At 41.8% G+C, this 14,222-nt stretch overlaps 1 protein-coding gene across 1 annotated transcript in view; it reads left to right on the forward strand.

The window, feature by feature from the left end:
- Window positions 1–574: 574 nt before the first annotated feature.
- LOC120985018 (annexin A4-like) overlaps window positions 575–14,222 on the forward strand; it is a gene marked incomplete at its 5' end in the record, with an annotated part of 28,932 nt that continues 15,284 nt past the window's right edge. Inside the window, 5 exons of the mRNA XM_040413466.1 lie at window positions 575–688; window positions 3,819–3,909; window positions 4,351–4,430; window positions 7,018–7,074; window positions 12,578–12,671. Coding sequence (XP_040269400.1) covers window positions 575–688; window positions 3,819–3,909; window positions 4,351–4,430; window positions 7,018–7,074; window positions 12,578–12,671 — 436 coding nt within the window. The remainder of the gene's footprint in view (window positions 689–3,818; window positions 3,910–4,350; window positions 4,431–7,017; window positions 7,075–12,577; window positions 12,672–14,222) is intronic.

The raw sequence follows: 14,222 nt of genomic DNA on the forward strand, positions 1-14,222 counted from the left end.
GTGAGATCCGGCAGGCTGCTCTGTGCTGGAACAGCCTGCCTGATCTCCAAATGGAAATGTGAATGAAGCCTAAGGAGAAAGATGGATTCAAACATGGCAGATCCTTTGCTCTCATTGAAGACTGGCACCACCAGTCTCATTGAGAACATGCATGCTCAGACAAGTGTGTATGAAGAAAGAGGGCGAATAGCTGTTGGCTGAACAAGGTTTGGGGTAAATGGTCACCTTTTTTAGAGTAGTTCAACCCTAATAAACCATTTTGCCGGGACTCCCCTCCCCCCAACAGCAGACCTTCCTGTACTACACTTTCAATCTACTACACAAGGAAGAACCAGAAAAGAAAATGATACAGAAACCCCAAGCAAATTAACTTGTAGATATTCCGGCAGGGGCATACTTATTATAGAAGAAAAGGAACATGACCGCAAAACCAAAAGCTGATTATGACGGGTTAACTCCCCATACTATTGTTGCTCAAAAAATAAAAATCTGTTGTGAAGACACCAATTCATAGTAATTTTATATACAGTTTGTTTTGGATTTTTTGTGTTACAATTTTTTTTTTTCTTTATAGGATTTAGAGGATGATTTAAAATCTGAGCTCACCGGAAACTTTGAAAAAGTGATCCTGGGCCTGCTGAACCCAATAACACTGTATGATGTGCTGGAATTGAAGAAAGCAATGAAGGTAACAAATATGTACATGATCAGTATAACAGCCGTATCATGGTACTATATAGTTAAAGGGAACCTGTCACCGGGATTTTGTGTATAGAGCTGAGGACATGGGTTGCTAGATGGCCGCTAGCACATCGCAATACCCAGTCCCCATAGCTCTGTGTGCTTTTGTGAAAAAAACCGATTTGATGCATATGCAAATTAACCTGAGGTGAGTACTGTACGTGAGATGAGTCAGGGACAGGACTCATCTCAGGTTAATTTGCATATGTATCAAATTGGTTTTTTTGACACAATAAAAGCACACAGAGCTATGGGGACTGGGTATTGTGGATGTGCTAGCGGCCATCTAGCAACCCATGTCCTCAGCTCTATACCCAAAATCCAGGTGACAGGTTCCCTTTAAGGTTAAAGCAGCTCTGTCACCAGGATCAACCCTATTGAACCAGGCATTTCGTCTGGTAGGGCTCATCATGCTGATTAAGGCTGGGTTCACACGAGCGTGTCCGGATTAGGTCCGGATGCGTCCCGGTGCATTGCGGTAAACCCGCGCGAGTAAGAATGCAATTGCAGTCCGTTTTGACTGCGATTGCGTTCCGATGTTCAGTTTTTATCACGCGGGTGCAATGTTTTTTGCACGCGTGTGATAAAAAACCGACTGTGGTACCCAGACCCGAACTTTTTCACTGAAGTTCAGGTTTGGGTTAGTTGTAGTGTAGATTGTATTATTTTCCCTTATAACATGGTTATAAGGGAAAATAATAGCATTCTGAATACAGAATGCATAGTAGGTGATCAATTGAGGGTTAAAAAAAAATTAACTCGCCTCCTCCGCGTAGTTCCCGGTCTCTTCTTTACTTCTTTAATGATTAACTACAGGCTAGGACCTGTGGTGACGTCAGATCACATGGTCCATCACCACGGTGATGGACCATGTGATTGGAGCATGTGATCTGACGTCACCAAAGGTCCTTTAGCCCACAGCTCATCAGAAGAGACTGGGAACTACGCGATCAAGAGGAGAAGGTGAGTTAATTTGTCAATTTTTTTTTTTAACCCCTCCAGTGCTATTTTACTAAGCATTTTGTATTCAGAATGCTATTATTTTCCCTTATAATCATGTTATAAGGGAAAATAATACAGTGAATAGACTGTCACCTAGCAACCATGCGTGAAAATCGCACCGCATCCGCACTTGCTTGCGGATGCTTGCGATTTTCACGCAACCCCATTCACTTCTATGGGGCCTGCGTTGCGTGAAAAACGCAGAATATAGAGCATGCTGCGATTTTCACACAACGCACAAGTGATGCATGAAAATCATCGCTCATCTGAACAGCCCCATTGAAATGAATGGGTCCGGATTCAGTGCGTGTGCAATGCGTTCACCTACCGCATTGCACCCGCGCGGAAATCTCGCCCGTGTGAACGCAGCCTAACACTTTACCTTTCTTTTGTCTGTATGCTAAACAGCTGCAGAGAAACATGTGTTTTTATTCATATGCAAATGAGAAGTTCGAGTACCAGGAGGCGGGGCTGAATCCTTTGAGCATGGCTTTGTAACACCCCCTCTGCTCCGTACACTCCCCCCTCTGCTTGATTGACAGGGGGAAGACATCAGCATGCTGAGGGCAGAGCAGTCTCCTGGTATCTAGATATCATTTACACTGTGTTCACTATTCACCACAATGAAATATGCTCAGATAGCTAATATACATATTGCTGCTGTATTCCCACGCACAGAGTCTTTCTCTGTGGGCGCCTCCTTCTCCCTGGCTGTAGCGCTGTCCAATCGCAGCGCAGAGCGTCACAGCCAGGGAGGTTTTTTCTCCCTGGCTGTGATGCTCTCCGCAATGGATCGCGGCACAGCCAGGGAGAAGGAGACGCCCACAGAGAAAGACTCAGTCTCCTCCTCATTGCTATGATGCTCTGCATTTACATACTGAGCGCAAAAAATACAAGGGGCCACAGCGCAGCGTACGAGCGATGTTTTAAAGAAAAAAGAACCCGGTGGCAGCATCAGCAAGTACCCCGCAAGTAGAGGTATTTATTTCCGATAAGTAAAACACATGAAAGGTCCTCTTTAACTACAAGATATAGCATTACCACATAGCGATACATGTTTTTGTTATGCTCCTAAGATGACACATATTACTGGTGTCTTTCTAATGATGTATTGTGCATGTGAATAAAGCAGTAATATGTATCTGCTTTCTGGGCAGATCTCAGTGTGGTGAAGCTATAGTACATAGTGTATATGATATTTACATGCTAGCACACAGCTGCCCTCAGCATGCTGATGTCTAGACCTGTTAATCAAGGGGAGGGGGAAGTGTGCGGCACACAGGGGGTGTTACAAAGCAATGCTCAAAGGATTCAGCCCCGCCTCCTGGTGCTTGAACCTCATTTGCATATGAATAACCATGCAGATATTTCTGCAGCTGTTTAGCATACAGACAAAAGAAAGGTATAGTTTTAATCAGCATGATGAGCCCTTCCAGCCAGTATGCCTGGTTTAATAAGGTTGGTCCTGTTAACAGAGCCGCTTTAAGTTCAGATCTGTGCATGCATGACTATTGATGGAAACCTGATGGACCCCATTTTAGTCAATGGATTCCATCAGGCGTTGTTGGTGTATTACAGATCTGGAACCGCCATTGTTTCTGTCTTTCTGTTCCTTGAACCTAGCCTAAGGCATTGATGGGCAGCATGTTGGCTCAGTGGTCAGCACTGGTGTCTTGAAACATTGGGGTCCTAGGCTTGAATTTACCCAAGCATATTTGTATGGAGTTTGTATGTTCTCCTCGTGTTTTGCGTGGGTTTCCTCTCACAGTCCAAAGACATACTGATGGGGAATTTAGATTGTAAGCTCTACTGGAGAAAGCAATTGATGACAATATCTGTAAATAACTGCCGAATATGTTAGCGTTATATAACCAAGTAAAAACAATAAAAATAAACCTGATGGACCCCATTATAATCAATTGGTTTTAGTGGCTGTTATTGGTGTCTAGCATGTAATGATCCGGTACTGCCATTGTTTTTGTCTTTGTTCCTATTACATTGTCTAATAATGTGTTTCGGATTCAGGATATTACTAAAACATTGTTAAAATATATACTGTATACATTTTTTGGTAGGGAGCAGGGACAGATGAAGGTTGTCTCATTGAAATCCTGGCTTCACGCTCAACAGAAGAGATCCGAAACATCAACATCACTTATAGACTGAGTAAGGAAACTGAAAATTCATTGCTAAATTCATTCTAGAAAGTAATGGTAATCCAAGCTAAGAGTTTACCAGTGCTGTGGCTCCTTTATAGTATATCAAGAACAGCACCGTACATTGTATTCTGGCTGTGCTTGGTATTGCAACTATGCCTCATTCACTTGAATGGGACTGAGCTGGACATAGGCCATGTGGCCAATTGATGTGACGTTACTGGGCCTCGGATGAGTGCCACCACTTCTGTAAACAGCTAATCACATTGTTATGTTTCTCCAATTTCTTCTGGATAACGCTAGGATATGAATACCTAGAAAAAATATGAGGCATGTCGAAAAACCCCATTTAAATAGTATAACAAAAATGAAAAGGTGCACAGTCGGTATTTCCACCCGGTTTTTAGAAGTCTCTTCTTTATCATATGTTCCATTCCTTTATCTCTTGCAGAATACGGCAAGTCCCTGGAGGACGACATTTGTTCTGACACATCTTCCATGTTCCAGAGAGTGCTGGTATCTCTAGCTGCTGTAAGTCTTTATCAGTCACGAGCGCTATCCCTTCAACCTGCATTAGGATGATATAGACACAAAGATGTCATTGATATAGATATTCCTCATATTACGCAGCAGTAGACCTATTCTTTATTGTCCACAAAACTTCCCTAGAATATAGAGCTGAGCGACCAGTCAGGTTTTTCAAGGTATCACTCAGCAATACATAGATGTATTATTCTTTTTTAATGGCTTCTATGGCTCAGAATCCACAGCAGAGATCTTGATATGTTGTGATCACTTAAAGTGTGGCTACACATATAGGTTCTGATTGGTGGGCATCTAAGTCTTGAGACCCCCACCAGTTGCTAGAATGAGGAGAGATAAGCGCTTGCATAAAGCGTTGTTTCTTTGCTGCAGGAGATGGGTTCAAAAGGAAACCCATAAGCCTGTCTCGGTACTGACTCCTGCAGTGAGCTCTTCTCTCTCTCCTTGTTCTAGTAATCGGTCAGAGTCTTGGCACTCAGAACCCCGTCAATCAAAACCTTTTGATATGTAGCTATGATTTCAGAATTATTATTATTATTTTAAGTGTAGGTACACTCTAAGCCCCCTCATACACATTGGGTTACTTTCAGCTCAGTCCCCTGTTTTTTGCAGACCAGCCAACAATCCAATGTGTAGGGAGAAGCTCCCAACTCTCCTCCAAAAGATGTCATGGGAAAAAGGATCTGGACCTTTCATTATTATCACCTAATCTAGTTTTAGTTTAGACTTGCCCCCTCTTCCTACTGACCACACATACATACCCAGCTGAACTGCGCGTGTATGAGGGAGTGGGGAGAGATAGCTGTCATCTGAATATTCTTCGAAGGTCTGTGGGCACCTTCTAGAGGAGCTAATCTGCTGTTTAAGGAGGTTTGAGCCATTTCCCTCGGAAATATGCAGCAGAAATCTGCACACAGATGTTTTTTTGACCCACTGAGTCCGCACAGCAGTTAACTATTAGTAAAACCTGAAGGAAAGTATTAGGCTAGGTCTACACGACGACATTTGTCGCGCGACATTTTGTTGCACTAATGTCGCGCGACAATTTTTATAATGGCAGTCTATGGTGTCGCACTGCAACATGCAACATGCTGCGACTGCGACGCAACAGTCGCAGAAAATTTATCGAGTTGGATTTTTCTGCGACTGTTGCATCGCAGTCGCAGCATGTTGCATGTTGCAGTGCGAGACCATAGACTGCCATTATAAAAATTGTCGCGCGACATTAGTGCAACAAAATGTTGCGCGACAAATGTTGCGCCCTATCTGTCGCGCGACTTATTGTCGTTGTGTAGACCTAGCCTTAAAGGTATTGCAGAATGCTCTCCTCCTCCTCCACTCTGATGTGCTATAATGGCAGATGTAATACCACCTAATGCACATAATTCTATAATTACATTGTTCCTTATCCCTGGTTTATCCATGCAGCTATTTTAACTTCTTTCCATCAGGCATTCATGGTAAACACACACCTTACACCACAGTAAACTACACAAGTAGATGAAATGGATGACCATTTAATAAAGATGGGAAGCAAATGAGCTGTCCTCACAAATGGGGTGATCTAGGGTTCATCTTATTGAAAATAACCTGAAACAAAGGATATCTCTTCGCCTGCTGGGAAGGGATAAATCAGAGCAGATGACTGCAATTTCTTGCACAGATTATCATATGAATTAGATACTATACAGAAAAAGTATTGAAAACCCCTTTAACTGTTGAAATGTCAGTAAAATAGTCATCAGTATCCAATTGGTGGGCGGCCAACACCCGCATCGCCATGGATCAGATGTTCCCTGCAGCCTCCAATGTCAGAAGTACCAATCTAAATGGAGCCAGAAACAAAACTCCATTCAAAGTGTAGTGGTCTTGTTGGGTTTCTGCAGTTCAGCTCCCACTCAAATAAAGGTCATCAACATCTGGAGCCTGGAAAATCTTTTGAGCACAAATGTTTATTTCATCTTGTATGAAGCCAGAATAATGGGCAAGCATAAGGATCTGAGTGACTTCGACAAAGGGTCAAATTGTAATGACTAGACTACTGGGTCAGAACATCTTTAAAAGGGCATATTTTGGGTATGCAGTGGTTAGTATCTACCAAAAGTGTTTTAAGGAAGGACAGCAACAGGATCATGGGCACCCAAGACCTATGGATTTTAGTGGGGAACAAAGGCTTTTCCATCCTATCCCACAGAGGAGCTTTTGTAGCACACATTGCTGAAAAAGTTACTGCTGACTATGATGGAAAGGTGTCAGGACATTCAGGGCAGCTGTGTACACAATATTAAATACTGTTTTAATGTTATGACTGATAAGTCTACATAATACATACAGTATATTCATGGATACCAATGATTGCTAATGCATACATTTGTACAGCTGTATTTATGGCATAGTTTTGATATTTAGCATGTCCTATTTTTGATGCTAGCTAACCTTAGAGGCCCATCTGTGGACGGGTCTGTTCCATTAGACCTTACCAGCGCACTCCTTGAAGACAACCTGTAAAAAGAGAGAGACCTTAGGAAATGCAATTATTATATAATTATAATATATTGATACTATTACTCCACAGGGTGGCCGAGACCAAAGTGACAAGGTTGATGATTCACTTGCTAAGCAGGACGCAAAGGTACGTGTGTGTGTGTATATACGATCACTGTTCTATGTCGTTTGATCTTGACAGGTGCTTTCCACACCTTCCTCTTTTGGGCATTGCGTTGATTTAAGTGGACGCTGTATAATACTAGTATCTTTCCACCATGATGAAAGTTGATTCCCGGGGGTTTCAGCAGCTGGATCTGTAGTGATCAGTGAATGCTATCAGTTGACTTCAGAAAGTCTCTACTTTTATCTATATCGAAACTTATGATCTTGACCCATCCTTGTCCGATCCATTTTGAGCTAATGAAAGAAAGAAGCAAAACAGATGGCATTGGATTTATTGGGATCCACGAAGCTTATGCTTTTTTTTTTTTTTGGGTTAGAATACATGGTTGAAAAATGATGCAAGTTCATCTAGTTCAACTACTACTTATTGTATCATTGGTCCAGAAGAAGCTATTCTATCCATTAGGAGCCATGGAAACTGTTCTTCCATCACACTATATTCTGAGAGTAAACCTGCCGTACTGTACATGGTGTACACGCCACATCACCCACAATCCAATGCAGCTGACAGTAATCTGCACAGACACCCAAGCAGCAAGGCTTTGACATCGGTGACTAAGGACCCTTTTCCACGGACTGATCTTTCAGCCAATGAAACCAACGAAACTTTCCCAACAATTGCCTGATTGCCAGTGGATGTGATTGCTGCATTTACATGCAGCAATCACTTCTGCTATATGGAGACCAGCGATCCGTGATTGCTTGTCCCCATAAAAAATAATTGCTCCTGGGCAGCAGATCATTTTTTAGACAGCACAATCTAATGCATAGGAACCATGATTTTTGTTGCTGGCAGAACAACACGATCACTCGATGATCGCGTGTTTGCTCATTCATCCCGACACCTTTTACACCAGTGGATTATTGGGAATAAGCATTTATACAAACGCTCATCCCTGATAATCTGCCAGATCATCGGTCCGTATAAAAGGACCCTTAGGAAACAGCAGGCAATATTTGTAATGCTCCATTGAATCTGAGCTCAGAAGCATCAGAAAAGCAAGTCTTTACAAAGTCACTCAACATAACTAGTTTAGATCCAGACCAAAATGCCTGCTTTAACCTTTAATAACATTCCCCTAGCGATGTTCTCTGTGTCAGAACGGCAGAGTCTGAAATAAATTGCCGGATTCACATAGATGATTCCGAGCCGCCTGTGAAGGTGTGTGAGACATTTGAAGTGTTTGTGAAGACAGCAGGACTCAGTCTTTTTTGTTCTGCACACAAAAATAAAACCTTCAGTTTTTGACACTTTCCTTTGTTTCTCGCTGCTGTATTTTTCTCCATTGTTTTTCTACTGTGCTTATTCGCCCCATGACATCCCTTTACAGGCACATGCTGAGTCTTCTCCATTGCAAGGAATTCAATTAACAATTTTACATCCTCCTCAGTGAAGATGCTGCCTCCATTTCAGTCGTGCTTTGTACTTGTGCCTCTTTTAACTCCTCAGGTGGAGTATTCAGTGGGATAGTAATACGAATTTTCTTCCCCATAGTCACAGCAGCCTTTTTTGCTGGATTCATTTTAATTTTCTTTAGGAAGAGATATAATATTTTCAGAGGCTTCTATCGCGGCTGTGGTTGGTAGATGTAATGGCAGATAATAAGCTGAATGTGTGATAACATCCGCTATTAAATATTTATCAATTTAGTTTTTCTGTGATTCCGCTTAGGAAATAGTGACAAATGGGTGTAATGCGTATCCTTGTAGATGGAGTAGATATCTCTCTCTATATGTGTGTATTATATAGTTTTTTTTTCCCTCTTCATGGCCATTAGAGGATTTTTTCTTTAAAGGGATTATCCAACCCCTATAATGCCACCCAAAATGCCTGGGTACCTCATACACGTTATACTTGCCCCGATCCCCTGCACCCGCGTCGCTCCTGATGCCGCACCGCCACCACTGCATGTCCCCAGCGCATGGATCAAAACATCCGGCAACGGGGACAGCCAATAGCAGTCCACGATGGGGACGAGCCTCCCTAGCAACACGGGTGACACTAGGGAGGCTAGTTCCTGTCGCAGCCTGCTATTGGCTGTTCCCCCCCCACCCTCCGTCGCCAGATGTTTTGATCTGCGCACCGGGGAAATGTAGCGTCGGGCATCAGGAGTGACTCGGGTGCAGTGGACCGAGAAAGTATAACCTGTATGAGGTGACAGAGCATTATGTGGGGCATTATAGGGGTTGGTTAACCCCTTTAATGGTAATATTAGTGGAATATCACTATTCTTTTGGCACCTCCACCTAACAGCTGAATGTAGGGGCTGCCTTCATTGTGTACTCAGGCAGAGCGCCGTTCTTATGGTTGTGGCTGCCCCTGGTACTACAGCTCAGTCCCATTCACTTGATGGATATGTGAAAGATAGCATAAAATCTAATTTGATACAAGTTAGCGAGACCAATTTAGAGTCAGTTTGGGTTGCCTTGCAGTTTGATAATCATAAGGTAACTCGTGTAGGTGTGATTTATATAGACCACCTAGCCAAGTCAAAGAATTAGATGATCTACTAGTTGAGGAAATGGCTAAAATGACATTGAAGGGGGAAGTTATCATTATGGGAGACTTTAATCTTCCTGATGTAAACTGGAAAACCAATATAGCTAGTTCTGCCAGGAGTACAGATATTCTAAATTCCCTACTGGGATTATCTCTACAGCAAGTAGTTGAGGAGCCAACCCGGAAGGAGGCCATTTTAGATTTAGTATTCACAAATAGGAATTTGGTATCTGATATTACTGTAGGGGAAAGCTTGGGATCTAGTGATCACCAGTACAGTGACTGAGTCACACAACACAAAAACAAAAGTTTTAGATTTTAGAAAAACTGACTTTTCTAAAATTACATTAGTGGTATACGAGTCCCTATCAGATTGGAACAGTTTCAATGGAGTCCAGGAGAAATGGGACTACTTAAAAGTGGCACTATTGAAGGCAACAGATAATTGCATTAGGCTTGTCAGTAAAAGCAAAAAAAAGGAAGAGACCACTGTGGTACTCAGAAGTGGCCAAAATAATTAAAAACAAAAAGATAGCATTTAGTAATTATTTAAAAAAAACAAGGATGACAGGGAAATTTTTAAGATTAGGCAGAGAGAGGCCAAGCAAGTTATAAGAGCTTCTAGAGCACAGGCAGAAGAGAAATTGGCTCAGTCAGTGAAAAAAGGCGATAAGACATTCTTCAGATACATAAATGAAAAAAGGAATTAAAACCAGGAATTACCAAATTAAAAACAAAAGAAGGAAGGTATATGGAAGAAGATAAAGAACTAGGTGACTGCCTCAATGAATACTTCTGTTCAGTTTTTACAAAGGAAAATGAAGGAAAAGGACCTCAGTTAGGAAGGAAGACTAATAAATCTATTGATGCATGTGTCTTTACAGAGGAAGAGGTTCTAAGTCAGCTGTCTGAAATTAATACAAATAAGTCACAGGGGCCTGATGGGATACACCCAAAGCTATTAAAAGAGCTTAGCGGTGAACTAGCAAAACCATTAACAGATTTATTTAACCAATCACTGGTAACATGAGTCGTCCCAGAAGATTGCAAATTAGCAAATGTTGTGCCCATTCACAAGAAAGGTAGTAGGGAGGAATCGGGCAACTATAGGCCAGTAAGCCTGACCTCAATAGTGAGGAACTTTAATGGAAACCATACTTAAGGAGAAGATTGTGGAACATCTAAAATCCCATGGATGGAAAGATGAAAAACAGCATGGGTTTACTTCAGGGAGATCATGTCAAACTAATCTTTTATAGATTTTTTTTTTGATTGGGTGACTAAAATAATAGATGGTGGAGGTGCAGTAGACATCGCTTATCTAGACTTTAGTAAGGCTTTTGATACTGTCCCACACAGAAGGCTTATCAATAATCTGCAGTCTTTGTGCTTGGACTCCCATATTGTTGAATGGATTAGGCAGTGGCTGAGGGACAGACAACAGAGGGTTGTAGTCAATGGAGTATATTCAGACCAAGGTCTTGTTACCAGTGGGGTACCTCAGGGATCTGTTCTGGGACCCATATTGTTTAATATCTTTATCAGCAAAATTGCAGAAGGCCTCGATGGTAAGGTGTGTATTCTTGCTGATGACACAAAGATTTGTAACAGGGTTGGTGTTCCTGTAGGGATACACCAAATGGAAAAGGATTTAGGAAAACTAGAGGAATGGTCAAAAATCTGGCAACTAAAATGTTATGTTGATAAGTGCAAGATGATGCACCTGGGGCGTAAAAACCCAAGAGCAGAATATAAAATCAGTGATACAGTCCTAACCTCAGTATCTGAGGAAAGGGATTTAGGGGTCATTATTTCAGAAGACTTAAAGGTAGGCAGACCATATCATAGAGCAGCAGGAAATGCTAGCAGAATGCTTGGGTGTATAGGGAGAGGAATTACCAGTAGAAAGAGGGAGGTGCTCATGCCGCTCTACAGAGCACTAGTGAGACCTCATTTGTAATATTGTGCGCAGTACTGGAGACCATATCTCCAGAAGGATATTGATACTTTGGAGAGAGTTCAGAGAAGAGCTACTAAACTAGTACATGGATTGCAGGATAAAACTTACCAAGAAAAATTAAAGGACCTTAACATGTATAGCTTGGAAGAAAGACGAGACAGAGGGGATATGATAGAAACTTTTAAATACATAAAGGGAATCAACAAGGTAAAAGAGGAGAGAATATTTAAAAGGAGAAAAACTGCTACAAGAGGACATAGTTTTAAATTAGAGGGGCAAAGGTTTAAAACTAATATCAGGAAGTATTCCTTTACAGAGAGAGTAGTGGATGCATGGAATAGCCTTCCTGCAGAAGTGGTAGCTGCAAATACAGTGAAGGAGTTTAAGCATGCATGGGATAGGCATAAGGCCATCCTTCATATAAGATAGGGCCAGGGGCTATTCATAGTATTCAGTATATTGGGCAGACTAGATGGGCCAAATGGTTCTTATCTGCCGACACATTTTATGTTTTTATATGAAGGCCTTGTTCACATCTCCATTTTAAGATCCGGCAAACTGTTTCAGCACAGAGCAGACTGCATGGAACGTTTTTTTTGTCCAGCCAACAGCCAGCATTTGTGCTGGAACCGGCAGACTGATTTCCAAAACTGAGATGTGAACGAGGCCTAAGATAGTAGGAGCTACAAGACCAGACTAGTGTACGTACAGTGCTATGCTTTGATCAACCTCAGGCCATCTATTCAACTATTGGAGGGGTACCAAGATCCCCCAGGGATCAGATATTGATTGCCTATGTTAATCACACTGGAGATAGATCATATATGTAATCTCAGGTATAAAGTGTAGTCTAAATTGCTTATCAAAGTAATTTCAATAACTACATCTTCATTATTGCATAGTGTATAGATATAGTTCAGCAACTTTATAATATACTAATTTTAAATATTTAGTTCTTCACCATGTTCCGAATTTCTACTTAATTCTCTCCTCGTCTTGTTTTAGGACCTGTATGAAGCTGGTGAGAAGAAATGGGGGACAGATGAAGTCAAGTTTCTGACTATTCTTTGTACTAGGAATAAGAAACATTTACGTAAAGGTAACACACACACTCCTTGTGTAATCTGGATTGGTCTTGTATTACACTTTTATCCAGGAGTTGTATTCGAAACCTTTAGCTGTGTAAACACTTTTATGGTTTTTGTATTCATAACAACCACCTACAGGTGAAACGCGAAAGATTAGAATATCGTGCAAAAGTCCATTTATTTCAGTAATGCAAATTAAAAGGAATTGCATTAATGCAGCTTAAAGTTAGAATTTTGTGAAAAGGTTCAATATTCTAGGCTCAAAGTGTCACACTCTAGTCAGCTAATTACTCCATACCCCCTGAGCAAAGGGGACCTGAGATTGTGACTTTGGGGTTTCATAAGCTGTAATCCATAATCATCCAAATGATAACAAATAAAGGCTTGAAATATCTCGCTTTGCATGTAATCAGTCTATCTCATATGTTAGTTTCACCTTTTAAGTTGGATTACTAAAATAAATGAACTTTGCACAATATTCTAATTTTTTCGAGTTTCACCTGTATAATGAAGAATGAAAAATAGTAGTATAAGTTTTAACCTTTTTGAAGTGTAAGTTGTCTACCCCAGCTTCAGGCTTTCCTTCTCCACTGAAATACTCAGCTGCTCTGTGGCCTATCTATGCCCTGCAGTGGTATGTCAAACGACGTAGTATGTCAAACCTTCACTGCTAGCTCAATAAATTGCAGGAGTATGGCCGGATCTGTGTCCAGAAGCAGCTTCTCCCCAGCACATAGGGGCACATTTATTAAGACCAGCGTTTTAGACGCCGGTCTTAATAAAGTCCTAAGGTGGCGGTGGTTATGAAGAAGAATACTTTCTAGTGTTTCTGTGGGCTTCTGATCCGTGCCTCTGCTCCGCAAAAGATACGACATGTCCTATCTTCAGCCGTATTTTGCGGATCGCGGATTCAAGTCAATGCGTTCGCATCCGAACCGAGGAGTGCACACGGCTGGTGCCCATATATTGCGGACCAGCTATTTGTCCTTATGTTCGTCTGCATGAGCCCTAACAGTTCAGCAGTTCAACTTGGCTGGAATGGCCACTGCAACAGGGTGAAATGGTAACCCACTGCAACAAGTTAACAGTAAAGGATATGTGCTCACCACTAGGGTGAGCTTAGAAGCCTACTGCATACCATTTTATTACTGAGTTCAGTGTACAAACTGTATGCAGTTAGCTCTTAAGCTCCCACTAGTGGTAGTTGTAGCCATACAGAATAGTATCTTTTAGGATCCATTCACACGTCCGTTGTTCATTGTGAATCTGCAATACACCCGGCTGGCACCCCTATAGAAATTCCTATTCTTGTACGCTATTGCAGAAAAGAATAGGACATGTTCTATTTTTTTTCTGGAGCTGCGGACCGGAAGATCGGGGACGCGCACCGGAAATGCGGATGTGGACAGCAGACTGTGTGCTGTCCGCAGCTCTTCCGGCCCCATTGAAAATGAATGTATAGAATGATTTTAACAATTTCCACAGAGAATCTCTTTAAGGGTCCATTCACACGTCCGTAGAATGGGTCTGGATCCGTTCTGCAACGTTGCGGAACAGATCCG

Source organism: Bufo bufo, unplaced genomic scaffold (assembly GCF_905171765.1).
Source record: "Bufo bufo unplaced genomic scaffold, aBufBuf1.1, whole genome shotgun sequence".
NCBI classification, from domain to species: Eukaryota; Metazoa; Chordata; class Amphibia; order Anura; family Bufonidae; genus Bufo; species Bufo bufo.